General features: G+C 47.6%; 1 protein-coding gene across 2 annotated transcripts in view; it reads right to left on the reverse strand.

Annotated features, from left to right (window-relative positions):
- LOC140408560 (tolloid-like protein 1) overlaps positions 1 to 15,478 on the reverse strand; it is a 537,833-nt gene that overhangs the window by 345,297 nt on the left and 177,058 nt on the right. For both annotated transcript variants that reach the window (XM_072495934.1, XM_072495936.1), the window contains exons 4-5: positions 14,777 to 14,857; positions 11,084 to 11,236 (exon numbers count right to left, since the gene is read on the reverse strand). In XM_072495934.1, the coding sequence (XP_072352035.1) occupies positions 11,084 to 11,236; positions 14,777 to 14,857 (234 nt within the window). The remainder of the gene's footprint in view (positions 1 to 11,083; positions 11,237 to 14,776; positions 14,858 to 15,478) is intronic.

Below are 15,478 nucleotides of genomic sequence, written 5' to 3' on the forward strand. Positions count from 1 at the left end.
TTTCCCACATTCAGTTTATAACCCGAAAACTGGCCAAATTCCCCCACAATCCTCATAATTTATTCCATCCCTTCTAGTGGGTCCGAAACATATAGGAGCAGGTTGTCTGCGTATAGCGAGACTCTGTGTTCCACTCCCCTCCGGACCAGCCCCTTGAGGCTCTCAGTCAATTGCCAGCAGCTCTACGTCCAAAGCGAACAGCAGTAGGGAGAGGGGGCAACCCTGTTCCGTCCCCCGAAATAGTCTGAAATAGTCCGATGTTGACCTGTTCATCCGTATGCTCGCAACAGGAGCCTTATACAGCAGCCTGACCCAGTCAATGAAGCCCCGCCCAAATCCAAATCGCCCCAGTATCTCCCACAGATATTCCCATTCCACCCGATAAAATGCCTTCTCTGCGTCCATTGTGACCACTATCTCCATGTCCCTACCTTCTGGGGGCATCATAATCACATTTACTAACCTTCTTACATTGGTCGCCAACTGCCTACCCTTAACAAATCCCGCCTGGTCCTCCTCAATCGCGTCCAGAATGCAGTCTTCAATCCTAGAGGACAAGTTTTGGCCAACAGTTTGTCGTCCACATTTAATAGGGATATCGGCCTATAGGACTGCATAGTTCCGGGTCCTTGTCTCGCTTCAGGATCAATGAGGTAGTGGCCTGTGACATCGTCAGGGGAAGCACCCCGCGCTCCCTTGCCTCATTGAATGTCCTCATCAACAGCAAACCCAATATTCCAGAGAAATTTTTATAAAACTCCACTGGGTACCCATCCGGCCCCGGGGCTTTACCCGACTGCATGGCCTTTAGACCCTCTGCGATTTCCTCCAACCCGATCGGGGCCCCCAGCCCTTCTACCACCTTCAGGAACTTTAGACCCCCTAAAAAGTGCCTCATCTCCTCCGGCCCAGCTGGGGGTTCCGACTCATCCAACCTGCTGTAAAACTCCATGAATGCCTTATTAACCCCTGCTGAATCTCCGACCAGGTTCCGTCCCCATCCTTTACTTTCCCTATCTCCCTGGCTGCCTCCCTCTTTCTAAGCTGCTGCGCAAGCATTCTGCTGGCCTTCTCTCCATGTTCATAAATCGCCCACCTCACCTTCCTCAGCTACTCCACCGCCTTCCCTGTAGTTAACAAACCAAACTCCGCCTGTAGCCTCTGACGTTCTCTTAGAAGCCCTGCCTCTGGGGTCTCCGCATACCTCCTGTTGACCTGCAATATCTCCTTCATCAGTCGGTCCGTTTCTGCTCTGTCTGCCTTCTCCCTGTGGGCCCGTATCGAGATCAGTTCCCCTCTAACTACCGCCTTCACTGCCTCCCAGCCCACCGCCACCGAAACTACCTAACTTCCAGGTAGTTCTGAATACATTTCCTCAGCTGCCCACACACCTCTTCATCAGTTAAAAGTCCCACGTCTAACCTCCAGTGCGGGCGCTGGCTACACTCCTTACTAACCTGTAGGTTAACCCAGTGCGGGGCATGATGCAAGATTGTGATCGCCGAATACCCCGTGTCCACTACCCCCGACAGTCGAGCCCTGTTCAAAATAAAAAAGTCAATCCAGAAGTACACTTTATGCACGTGAGTAGAAGGAGCAATCGGCTTACTCTCGGCTGCCCAAATCTCCATGCCCCCCCCGCCCCCGCCATGACCAACGTATGCGAATTCAGGTCCGGGATCTTCCCCAACATCCTCTTTATGAACTCCACATCATCCCAATTTGGCGCGTACACATTCACTAGTACCACAGGCAGCCCCTCCAGCTTCCCACTGACCATAATTTACCAGCCTCCCACATCCGCAACTATCCTTCCCGCCTCGAGTAACACTCACTTATTAATCAGGATCGCGACCCCTCTAGTCTAAGAGTCCAGCCCCGAGTGAAAAACCTGTCCGACCCATCCCTTCCTTAATCTAATCTGACCAGTTACTCGAAGGTGCCTCTCCTCTAACATTACCACGTCCGCCTTCAGTCCCCTCAAATGCGAGAACACGCATGCCCTCCTAACCGGCCCATTTAGCCTTCTTACGTTCCATGTGATCAGCCTGGTTGGGGGGCTTATCGCCCCCTCCCCTTCGCTGATCAGCCATCACCTTTCTTGGGCCAGTCTCCAGCCCGCGCCCTGCGCATCCACCGGCCTGCATCCAGGCAGCATCCACCCCCGACCTCCTTTCTGTCCCACAGCAAAAGTCCCTCCCCCGTCAGCAGAACATTTCCCCCCCTCCCCCCCCCAGTAACAGCACTATGTAAACCAACCCCTTCAACAAGCATAACATCTGCTCACCCCCCACTGCGCTTCCGTGAGCTAGCCCGTCCAGCTAGCTTGGTGATCCCCGCCCATGGCGCAGACATTCTCCCACCTATTGTTCCCTCCCTCCTCCTCCCCCCGCTCAGACACACATATGCAAAAGAAAAACAATCCCAACACAATTGCCTGAAAATAAAATGCAAAATACAAAGAAAAGATCAAACAGAAGAACCAACATCTAACAAACACACCTCCATCCTCCATCAGTGCAAATGTAAACTTTAACTCACTCAGCTCTGCAACAAGCCCCAAATCAACACAGAAGGCATTACAGATAACGTCCAAAAAACAAGAAACTTTTTTTTTTAACATGAGCGCTGCAGCGAAGTTCAAACACCTCAGTCCTCCACCAGTCCTTTCCTTCTAGCGAAGTCCATCGCTTCCTCGGGCGACTCAAAATAAAAATGTTGCTCCTCATACGTGACCCAAAGACAGGCCGGATACAGCAGTCCAAACTTAACCTTTTTCTTGAAAAGGGTCGACTTTATCTGGTTGAACCCCGCTCTTCTCCTGGCCACCTCTGCACTCAGATCCTGATAGATCCGCAGGATACTATTCTCCCATTTACAACTGTGTCTGCCTGGCCCACCGTAAAATACGCTCCTTGTCCACGTACCTGTGGAATCTCACCACCATTGCCTTCGGGATGTCCCCCACTCGCGGCTTCCTCGTGAGCGCTCTGTGAGCCCTGTTCACCTCCAAGGGTCGGGAGAACGTCCCATATCCCAGTAACTTCTCGAACGTGCCCGCTATGTATGCCCCAGCGTCCGCTCCTTCGGACCCCTCCAGGAGACCAACGATTCTCAAGTTCTGCTGGCGGGACCGGTTCTCTAGGTCCTCCGCCTTCTCCAGGAGCCTTTTCTGCTGGTCTCTCAGCATCCCACCTCCAACTCCACTGCTGTTTGATGTTCCTCCTGCTCAGCCAGCACCTTCTCCACTTCCTGGATCGCCCAGTCTTAGGCATCCAATCTAAGTTCCAGCCGCGCAATCAATTCCTTAATCGGGTCGAAGCGTTCCTGTTTCTGCTTGGCAGGCCCTCCTGAATGAACTGCATCAGCTGTTCCGTCGACCGCTGGGTCGTCGAGCCAGGACCCCGGTCGTCTGCCATGCTTTCTCCCGCTGCAGCTTCAGCCCAAGCCTTCTATATTTGCTTATTTCTTCCTTTGCGAGCACTTCTGGTCCGCCTCTCCATGCACTGATGTAGGAATCCACTCCACAATTGCCTCCACCATCAATTTACCGAATCAAGTCTGACAAAAAATCGGGGGAAAAGGTCCAAAGGTCCGACCCGAGCGGGAGCCACCAAATGTGCGACCTACTTCTTCATAGCTGCCACCGGAAGTCTTAACTCGATATTTTAACTGCTATAAATACCTTCACCAAATGGTAAGCAAATAGATTTGCCACTGCTAAAAGTTATTCCTTCCTCCACAGAAAAAAATTTGAGGCCCATAAAGTACACAGACAGTTTTCAACTTTACAACATTTGAGTTATGAGGAACGGCACTTACAACATTTATAAATTGACACTTACAGCATCAGTTTCGACCTTACGACACTACTCCTGCAAACAAGTTCAAATGTTCATATGTGCACATTGACGTTCTGCGCTGCCCATCTTTTATATTTTCATTATATATTGGATTACTGACCCTGAATAAGCCCCGGGAAATGGACAAAACTCTCTCCAACCAGTAGGTCCCCAAGACCCTTCAGTCACTGGGCTGCTGCCCATGGAACCAAAGCCCCAAAACCAGGAAACATTTTTTGGCAAATAACTTCGGCATCACATGCCCAAATGTAATTATATCTTCAATATTTTCACTAGATTTGCTTTGGTCTAATTCCAAGGGTCTAGTTTAGGGTTGATTATACAACATAAAAATAGTTAAGCATATCCTTCAGTGTCATCTTGTCTTTATTTGGTGCTTTTGTATATTTCTTCATTTTATCGAGAACATCATTGCCTCCTCCTACTTCTTATCTCAGCTATTTGCAAACCTCTCCACTAGCATCATAAATAATAGCAAGATCAAGGTCTGAGCCTCATTATGATTGAAATCAATCGGACTTCCGATGACGGCGGGCGGGAGGCAGCCGCCGCACACTGGAGGGCTCCCGCTCGGGAATAGAAATTCTGGAGTTTTAACGCCCGGTCCCAGGGGCAACGGAGGCTGAAAAGACTGTAAGAAGGCACAGGGATAAGTTTGGGACAAAAACGGGAGTGAAAAAGGGGGTTAATGAAAGTCCGCCGGTGAGTGGAAAAGTCAGCGCAGGAACTGTGAGGAAAGCGGAGGCTGGAGCACCAGGGGAGGCTGCATCGCTCACAGCAAAATAAATGACCAAGGTGATGGCTGTGAAACCTGAAAAACAGTTCACAAAACACATGGAAGCGTTGAAGAAGGAGATGGGGGCGGTATTGAAAGTGCTGGTGGAGGAGGCGATTGCCCCGGTGAGGGCGGGCATATCAAGCACAGCGGCAGAGGTGCGGGAGCAAGGTGAGACACTGAAGGAAGTGGAAGAGGCATTATCGCATTGTCCTCGATGGGGAAGGAGTTGCGGAGGGTGATAGAGACCAACAAGGGTCTGCGAGCCAAAATGGAAGACCTGGAAAACAGATCCAGGCGACAGAATCTGAGGATTGTGAGTCTGCCCGAAGGTGTGGAAGGCCCGAGGCCGACGGAGTATTTTGCCACCATGTTGGCAAAGCTATTGGGGGAGGGGGCAATCCCTCCCGATATTAACTGGGACGGGCTCATCGGTCGTGGAGGCCTATAGCAAAGGCGAGTAAGCCGCCAAGAGTAGTAACTCTGTGTTTCCGTAGGTATAGCGTGAAGGGGAAAACCCTGTGCTGGGCAAAGCAGAAGCGGGTGGTGCAATGGGCTGGTGCTGGTATACGCATACACCAGCACTTTACGGTGGAGCTGGCGAGGAGGCGGGCTGCCTTCAGCCGGGTGAAGAAGACACTGTACATCAGCAAGGTGCAGTGCAGCATAGTATATCCAGCTAAGTTGAGGATAACCTACAAAACCAAGGACTTTTATTTTGGGACGGTGAAAGCAGCGGAGGAGTTTACAAAGACAGAAGGACTGTGGCAGAATTGAGAAATGGTCGTGTACCGATGTAGCCTCATGTAACTGTATTTTATCACTGTGTGCTGGTGTATGTACTAAATGCGTCGACGCTGTATATATTTGAACAAGGGAAGAGATGGGACTTTCATTTGCAATGATGGTTCTTTGGGGCTTGGGTGTGTATGTGAGGGTTGTGCTAAAGGGGATTTCTTGATTTTCCTGGGACCGGGCAAGGGGGAAGGAGACCCGGGCGGGGGCCTCCACGCTGGCCAGTTTAAGCCAGCCAGTGAACGGGAGTGAGGTGGGGGGCTGGGCTTCGGAGCCTGGTAGCACGGGTTTCGGTGAGTCTAGCCAGGGTGAAAAGTTGGGGAAGGAACCGAGGTTGGGGGGAAAGTGGAGGGGAGAAGCCTGGGAGGGGGAAGTGGAGGGGAGAAGTCTGGGAGGGAGAGTGGGAGAGGGGGTCTACAATTCATGGGTGTCGTTCACAGTACTCCTTTGGGGATTGGATGGCATTGAATATTAGGGGGGGGGGGTGGACTGTATATGTCAATGGTGACCATAGGCGATTCCTGATTCCTTTTTCTTTTTTTCCACCTTGGGAGGTTTTGTCTTATTTGATTCTTATTTTTTCATGTGGGTCGTTGTTTGAGGGGTGGTGGGAGGATGGGATCGTTGTTGTTGATAAGGGGATTGACATTGTATTCGTTAACGTTTACTGTTTGTTGGTGGGGTGTAACTTCTGACGAAAATGTGAAAATGGAGAATAAAAATATTTTTCTAAAAAATGATTGAAATCAATCAGCTATTCACCTGTGACAGGGCTCACTTTCAACTCTCATTCTGTTCCCATCTTTGTATCCGCACGTGTACAAAGGAGATCATTAGATAGCACTAAGTGCAGGAGTTGGTCGCTGTTTCTCTTCCTAGCTCAGTATCTCATCCACGTGATTATTCTTTACATGAGAGTTATTGGGTCATTTTACCATGAAAGGCATGCCCAGTCATGCCTTCATCCAACCTAGACACGTGTGCCAAGTAGCAAGGATCACATTGAACATGATTCAGGAACATGCAACAGTTGATATTTTTCTCTTTCTCATCAGTCAACTTTTCCATTTGGCCTATCCTGAAAAAGAACAGCTAACTCAGCAGTGACAGCGGGATTGCTACTTTTCCGTACACCTCAATGCTACACCACACAGTGTACCACCCCTTGAGTCACTGACCAATCCTCCTGCTTCTTTTCAAATGCATTTTCTTTCCCCTTGCATGTTGTTTAATTGGAACAAACAGGAAATAACCTGCTTCCAGGCCCCCAACAATCTCAATCCAGTTGGTAGGAGCACAAAGTGCAGCCCGCAATGACAAATGTCTGATTTTTCTCTATTTTGAGAGAAACCATCTGGTCTCCTTATGGAAAGACTGAAACCGCAGTGTGTGAGGGCGATGACTCACCTGGATCCTACTGCTTAAAGGCACCACAACACCACATAAAGGCTTTACTTGTATCTTGCTTATGAACTAAGATTTTTGATGGTGAAGTTTGTTTAACGCCATTCCAGAATACAATTACATTAATTTAATAAAAAAATTTAATGTATTAAAATTGTATGGTTCCATTGTAAAACAGTGGATAATACACACATTTTTGAGTCTGGATTCAATTGAGTTTCTTGTTTTACAATATAGGCAGTTTGTAGAGCCTATAATAACGAGATACCATCCTAAACACAAAATTAAAAGTAGCACTTACCTAATGTTGATGATCCTAACCATCAAAAAAAATGTAAGGTGGTTACTAGCAGTTAAAACAACATTGAGGGAGGAGTATAAAGCCGAGGCAGATTTACAATGAAACACACCGTGCCTGAGGCACAGAGCCCTGACTAATGGGATGGGAGCGCGCCAGCTGGTGTCTGTGGGAAACAATCTGAGTCTGATAACTCTGCATTTGCCAAAATTTTTACTTATTGGGCCTATCAGCAGGCAATGCAGAGTGACATCAGACTCTGATTGGTCAAGTCCGCTTAGAGCGGGAAAACAGATTGGTCTGAAGATTGAGATGCTTGAGAGAAACAAGAGCTAACTAGGCGAGGGGGGAGAAAGGCAGAGGCAGAAGATGCTGGGCTGGATTCTCCGCTGTCGGGATTTTCCGTTGCGCTGGCAGTTCACCCACCCCGGGTCTTCCCAATGGCGTGGGGCTGCCCACAATGGGAAACCCCATTGGTCGGCTGGCGAGATGGAGAATCCCATCCCCTGTGTTGTACTTTTGCGAAAAAAGGCGTAGTCAGCAGGTTTCTCGACTCGGTGCTCAGGGCTAGCCAGCCAGCCAGCAACAGCGAGACAATGCTTGAGGCGCTGGACAAAAGCCACAAACCAAGGTGAGCCAGTCGGTCAGCGGTCAACGAGCACCATAGAGAGTAAGCAAGGGGGGCACAACCAGGGCTGAGGAGGGCAGGCCAGCCAGCAACAGCGAGGCATCAAATCAAGTCTTACCAGCATGAGGAGATGACGAGTGGGGCAGGAGGTTGCCATGAAGAGAATGCGAGATTGTGAGGAGTGGAAGGGGACTGTGAGGGGATGGAGGAAGAGTGTGAGGATATGAAGGGACGAGGGAAAGATAGTGTGTGAGGGGCTGTTAGCCAGGGCTGCAGACTTGCAGGGAGGGAAAGAGTGTGTGAGGGTCAGGTTGCATTTTGGAGGAAGGGAGAGTTTGTGGAATGGGAAGGAGAAGAGTAGAATGAGTATTGTTTGAAATTCAGTCACAGTTTCATAGTTAAAAGTTTAATTCAATATTTGCAGAACTTGAATTAATTTGGGATTGACTGCAAAAGCCTGCTCTTTCAGAAAATTCAAGATCAGTTTCTTTAGCAATATGAAGTGACACTGTCAAACTGGCTGTCGAAAACACAGAAGAAGGCATGGTAAGAGGACAAAGCTAGGCAAAATAATTGCCATTTTACTTTTTAAAAGTTCAAAGTATTGAACAGTGCACAAACTGCACATTCATCCTCATCCACCAATGTATGTGGAATTATCTGATTACTTACACTTGCCAATTTCTGGAGATAACACATCACCTGAAAAAGTTGAATACGAAGTGGAAATGGACTCTGAAATGACAATGGAACTACAAGATATTGCTGATTCATCTGTTGAAGTGAGGGAAGAAACCGACCCTGAAGACATAGCCTTATGGCAAAAATCTGTTCCACTGGGTATTATTGAATATTTAAAACTAAATAAACCAGAAAACATAGGTATTATGGCAAATTTGAGAGAAGAGTTTGAGATTGGAGGCCAAAAGCAGGTTAGAAATCTTCATAAATGCCTTTTTCTGAGGGTGAAGAGAAATGGGATGACGGAAATCAGAACTTGGTTGATTTTTCCGGAAACGTCTATGCAGCCTACTGTTATGTTTGCGAAGTGTTCCCTGACCCTAGTGAAGAGAAACAAACATTTGTCGACGGATATTGGATTGGATTGGATTGGATTTGTTTATTGTCGTGTGTACCGAGGTACAGTGAAAAGTATTTTTCTGGGTACAGTTCAGACAGATCATTCCATACATGAAAAGAAAGTACATGGGCAAATATAAAATACACAATGTAAATACATAGTCACAGGCATCGGGTGCAGCATATAAAATACACAGTGTAAATACATAGACATAGGCATCGGGTGTAGCGTACAGGATTGTAGTACGACTCAGTAGAGAAGATGTGTGACGAGATCAGATCAGTCCATAAGAGGGTCGTTTAGGAGATGGGTAACGGCGGGGAAGAAGCTGTTTTTGAATCTGTTAGTGTGTGTTCTCAGACTTTTGTATCTCCTGCCTGATGGAATAAGTTGGATGAGTGAATAAGCCAGGTGGGAGGGGTCTTTGATTATGCTGCCCGCTTTCCCAAGGCAGCGGGAGGTGTAGATGGAGTCAATGGATGGGAGGCAAGTTCATTTGATGGACTGGGTGATGTTCACAACTCTCTGTAGTTTCTTACGGTTTTGGGCCGAGCAGTTGCCATACCAGGCAGTGATGCAGCCAGATAGGATGCTTTCTATGGTGCATCTGTAAAAGTTGGTAAGAGTCAATGTGGACATGCCGAATTTCCTTGGTTTCCTGAGAAGTATAGACGCTGTTGTGCTTTCTTGGTCATAGCATCGACGTGGGTGGACCAGGACAGATTGTTGGTGATGTGCACACCTAGGAATCTGTCAATTATCTCCACCTCGACCCCATTGATGCAGACAGGGAGTGTATGATACTTTGCTTCCTGAAGTCAATGGCCAGCTCCTTAGTTTTGTTGACATTGAGGGAGAGATTGTTGTTGTTACACCACTCCACTAGGAACTCTATCTCCCTCCTGTTTTCTGACTCATCGTTGTTCGAGATCCGACTCATTCCGGTCGTGTCATCAGCAAACTTGTAGATGGAGTTGGAGCCAAATTTTGCCATGCAGTGGTGTGTGTATAGGGTGGCTATGTATGCAGCCTTGTGGGCCCTGGTATTGAGGACTATTGTTGAGGAGTTGTTGTTTATCCTTACTGATTATGGTTGATGTATGCCAGTTGCAGAGTGAGGAATCAAGTCCTAGTTTTTGGAGCTTTGATATGAGCTTGGCTGGGGTTATGATGTTGAAGGCGGAGCTGTAGTCAATAAATAGGAGTCTGATGTAGGAGTCCTTGTTGTCGGGATGCTCCAAGGATGAGTGTAGGGCCAGGGAGATGGCATCTGCAGTGGATCGGTTGTGGCGGTTATGAATTATAGTGGATCTAGGCATTCTGGCAGTATGGAGTTGATGTGCCTCATGACCAACCTCTCGAAGCACTTCATTATGATCGAGGTCAAGGCCACCAGACAATAGTCTTTGAGGCAGGGACATCTGATAAGTTCAGCAATGTTGATGATTAGTAGTGCATTTTTAGAGGATTTTACCTACCATGATATAATTGATGATTTTATGAAGGAAAAGTATAGGAAAAAAATAGATCTAAGTTGCCATGTCAATAAGTGATGAAGCAAGAATTGCCCATTGCTGGTCTGATAGAAGGGCTGCAGCTGATCACATGCTGGTAGTTCTAACCAGCATCACTCTCAAGACTGGCCTTCAGAAAGTCTCTTCCGGGACAAAGTACGGAATCCTGCAGATAGAGCCACTGATATTGTACTTGGGCTCATTGGGCACTCCAATCATGTGAATTTATAGCAATAACTTCTTTGATTTTGAGAGAGGATAATATTTTGAAACTGAATGAGACTCTGAAGTATACTGAATGGCAGCGAATGCATCTTGTTGATTGGGGTATTTTCTCCTGCACTACACTGGCTCATTCTGTCCTGCACTGGCCTGTGCTGCAATGGTGTCATCGGCTGATATTTCCATCTCGTTGCTCATCAGCAAGTTTCATGTTTGCTCGCCTCAAAACTCACATCACAATATTGACCATTTTTACCATCATTTTTACAAGTTAAAAAGCAGTAAAGCAGTGATCAATTGGTGTATTTTTGTGTTTGTGGATTACGTTCTGTGAGGTGAGGGTGGACAAGGTCAGGAGCGGCAAGACTTCATGGAGGGGGTGGCACAGAAATGAAGGTGAGTGCAGGGCACCACAAAATGTAAACCCGCCTCTGGTATAAAGTCACAAAGTATTTTATTTTTTATTTTTAAGTCAATTTCAAGGAAACAATAGCAATACTAACCAGTAAAATTGCCTCCAATGACATATGGGATGACACCCCCTGGCCATATTCTCTCAGCTCGTGAGGTCGCAGCTCTCGGAACTCTATTCTTCTCAATCCGACTTAAGGCTTCTGAATCGTTCTTTTCTCTGTCCGTTGTATTCTGATCACTATCTGCAATATTCATTTTTGACATTACTCATGAATATTTTGAGTATGACTATATAATTTATTCATATTCATCATCATTTCTTAAATGGAATATCTTCAAGTACCTAATACAATAATTACAATTGTTTAAATTATTCTTCCAAAGAAATGCCTGCTCCACCAAATTTTTGTTTTTTTGCCTGAAGGCTCACCGTGCTTCAAAATAACTTTTTTAAAAAATATTTTTATTCTTCTCCTTTTTCACATTTTTTCCCAAATTTACACCCACCAATAAACAATAATCAGTAACGAATGTAATGTCAATCCCCATGTCAATAACAACGATCCCACCCTCCCACCAAACCCCAGGCATTAGCCCGTATGTTAACATAAACAAGTAACAAAAAGGAATCAAGAATCACCCATATTCACCATTAACACATACAGTCTCTCTCCTGCAACCCGCCCAGCACGCCCCCACCCCCCATGTTCGACGTGATCCAATTCTCTAAAGTGCATAATGAATAACACCTATGAATTGTAGAACCCCTCCATCCTTCCCCTCAGTTCAAATTTGACCTTTTCAAGTGTTAAGAATTCCAGCAGGTCCCCCCGCCACGCCAGGCTCAGAGTAAAGAAGTTGATCTCCATCCTCACACAATCCGCCTTCGGGTGATCAACGAGGCGAAGTCTACAGCATCTGCCTCCGCACCCGTTTCCTACCCCGGCTGGTCCGACACCCCAAATATGGCCTCCCGACGGCCTGGGTCCAGTTTCACATGCACCACTTTAGAGATTACCCTGAACACCTCCTTCCAGTAATCCTCCAGCTTTGGACAGGACCAAAACATATGAGCGTGGTTTGCGGGGGCCCCCCCACAACGTTCACACACATCTTCTACCCCCTCAAAGAGCCGGCTCTTCCTTGCCCTTGTAAGGTGTGCTCTATACACCACCTTCAGCTGTATCATCCCCAACCTCTCACACGAGGTGGAGGCGTTCACCCTCCGGAGCACCTTACACTAGAACCCTTCCTCCATACGCTCTCCCAACTCTTCCTCCCACTTTGCCTTGATCCCTTCTAGCGGCGCCTTCTCTTCCTCCAAAATAGCCCTGTAAACCACCGATACTTCTCCAGTCCCCCTGTCGTCAGCACCTCCTCCAGTAATGTGGAAGCCAGCTCTACTGGGAAACTCTGTATTTCCTTTCTGGCAAAGTCTCGAACCTGCATGTATCTAAATATTTCCCCTTGCTCCAGCCCATACTTCGCTCCCAGCTCCTTCAATCCTGCAAAGCGACCCCCAAGAAACAAATCTTTTGGTGTCCTAATCTCTTTCTCCTCCCATCTCCAAAGATTTCCATCCCACTTCCCTGGCTCAAATCTATGGTTCCCCGAATCGGCATTTCCCTTGACCCTGCCCCCAACCCGAAGTGCTGGCGAAACCGCCTCCAAATTCTCAACGAAGCTATTACTACCGGACTCCCTGAGTATCTCCCCGGAGCCATCGGGAGCGATGCTGTCACTAGCACCTTCTCTCCCGACCCCCTAACCAAACTCTCCTCCATTCTGTCCTATTGGGAGTCAACCCCTCTGACCCAGCTCCATACCTTCTCCACATTTGCCACCCAGTAATAATACATCAGGGGTGAAAGTCTCCCCAAACGGCGCGATGTCCGCCGACTGGCGCCCAAAACGGCGCCAATCAGACGGGCATCGCGCCGCCCCAAAGGTGCGGAATGCTCCGCATCTTTGGGGGCCGAGCCCCAACATTGAGGGGCTAGGCCGGCACCGGAGGGATTTCCGCCCCGCCAGCTGGCGGAAATGGCCTTTGTTGCCCCGCCAGCTGGCGCGGAAATGACATGTCGGGGCGGCGCATGCGCGGGAGCGTCAGCGGCCGCTGACAGTTTCCCGCGCATGCGCAGTGGGGAGCGTCTCTTCCGCCTCCGCCATGGTGGAGACCGTTGCGGAGGCGGAAGGGAAAGAGTGTCCCCACGGCACAGGCCCGCCTGCAGATCGATGGGCCCCCGATCACGGGCCAGGCCACCGTGGGGGCACCCCCCCGGGGTCAGATCGCCCCGCGCCCCCCCCCAGGACCCCGTAGCCCGCCCACGCCGCCTTGTCCCGCCGGTAAATAGGTACTTTAATTTACGGCGGCGGGACAGGCAATTTATCGGCGGGACTTCGGCCCATTCGGGCCGGAGAATCCAGCGGGGGGGCCCGCCAACCGGCGCGGCCCGATTACCGCCCCCGCCAAATATCCGGTACCGGAGACTTCGGCAACCGGCGGGGGCGGGATTCACGGCGGCCAACGGCCATTCTCCGACCCGCTGGGGGGCCGGAGAATGACGCCCATGGTTCAGAACATCCAAACCCCTGCCTGCCTTCCTCTCTGTAGTAGACTTCAAAATAACCTAATTGGTTGCACGACAATTTGGGAGATCCTGAGGATTTGAAAGGTGCTGTAATAAACGCTTCTTTCATGTTGGGGATCCGGTTTCATTTGTATCTCACCTAAGTAGCCATTTTTCATATGTGAGCTGAGGGAATCTGAGTTGCTGTGGCAAAAAGCACTTGCACATGCATTTTGTACTCCAAAGCTGTGGTTAATGACAGTAGAGGCTCCAACTTCCTCTCCATCACATTACTGACCAGGAATCCCATCCACTCTTAGCACTTGCCTTCAGTGTGTGTTGAAAGGATTTTCAGGTTCATAATGAACCTGTTTGGCCAAGTTACCAGTGAACTTTCCTTGGCCATCAAGTCCTAGGACTTGAACCCAGAGCTCCGGGCTCAGAGGGAGGGCATTGCCCATCGCACCACAAGACTTTTCACCGGTCCAAGTTCACACGTACAAATACATATATTTGCAAATGCACACACATACGTACATTTAAACATACATTCGTGCTTTCAGCTGGGGTCACAAATAATTAAACAACGATCGTTGGATGCATTATTCAGTATAGTTCTATCTGGCTCAAATATACCTAAACCTAATACTACAAGTGTGATTTTTAACTTTTAGACAGAATCTTCTGGACAGTGGTAAAACAGGAATGCTCCTTTACTTTTGCCCATGTGGTAATTTCTCCCCCAGTAAAAGTAATTTGTGTAGCAGTGCAGGTTCATGACCAGCAGTTGCCCACTCAACCAAAAGTTGGCCACTGCACCAAAGTGGCCACTCAACATATGAGCTGGTGCAGAACTGGCAGAAATATCAACTGGGAGGGAGGTTCATTATGGTGTAGCCTATTACCATTGCCGCTGAAATGCATTCATGTCCATTTTACAAAGACTGCAATTAGTACCTTCCTGATTTGTACAGCTCAGTATTACTCTATTTGCCCACTCAGGAATCAGAGGATTTCTATACAAATATATCTTAAATTAATAAAAGTCTCATGATTCTACACATCTCTTGAAATCACCTTTCCAGTGCTCAGTTTTAAAAATATGCACAATATTGAAAATATATTTGGCACTATTTCATGATTGGAAAAGAATATTTAAAATGGTGAAAACATTTATTACTGACAACAAAGTTAAGTTATTTTGATGAATACCTGCTCCCAATCTTAGTAAACGATCTATAAGTTGATAAATTGTTCCTTTCCTCTTAGAAACTCTGTGTTCTCCAAATCCACCTTTAAAAATACAAGCAGAAAATTACAGTGACGTAAAATGGTGCACACTGACTCAAGAGTATGATTTCCATCAAGCTAATAATTTAGTTATTTTGAAAAAAAGAATGAATAGTGAAGTAAGTAGGTGACTTTGCTTTAGTGTGACACAGCTGATAGCCTTCTTGCTTCTGGTTGAAAAAAGAGCTTGCATTAGTTGGAATCTCCAGTGCAGTACAACACTGAGGGAGTGCTATATGGGCCATCCCTTGGATGAGATGTTAGTGATACTGCCCGCCTGTCAAATGGATGGTAAAATCCCACGGCTGAATTTTAAGAAAAACAGGGAGGGCTGTTGACCTAGCGAACATTCCCTTGGTCAATACCACCAAAAATAAATCAATTGATCATTCTTCTGATTACATTTTGTGGAACATTACTGGCACAGAGTGACTGCCATGTCTCTACGCAACACAAATATCAATTATTTCAAAACGACTTCATTGTGTAAAATGTATGAAATCTTTCAATATGAATAATAATAATAATCTTTATTGTCACAAGTAGGCTTACATTAACACTGGAATGAAGTTACTGTGAGAAGTCCATAGTCGTCCCATTCCGGCGCCTGTTCGGGTACACTGA

This window comes from Scyliorhinus torazame, chromosome 3 (genome assembly GCF_047496885.1).
Source record: "Scyliorhinus torazame isolate Kashiwa2021f chromosome 3, sScyTor2.1, whole genome shotgun sequence".
NCBI classification, from domain to species: domain Eukaryota; kingdom Metazoa; phylum Chordata; class Chondrichthyes; order Carcharhiniformes; family Scyliorhinidae; genus Scyliorhinus; species Scyliorhinus torazame.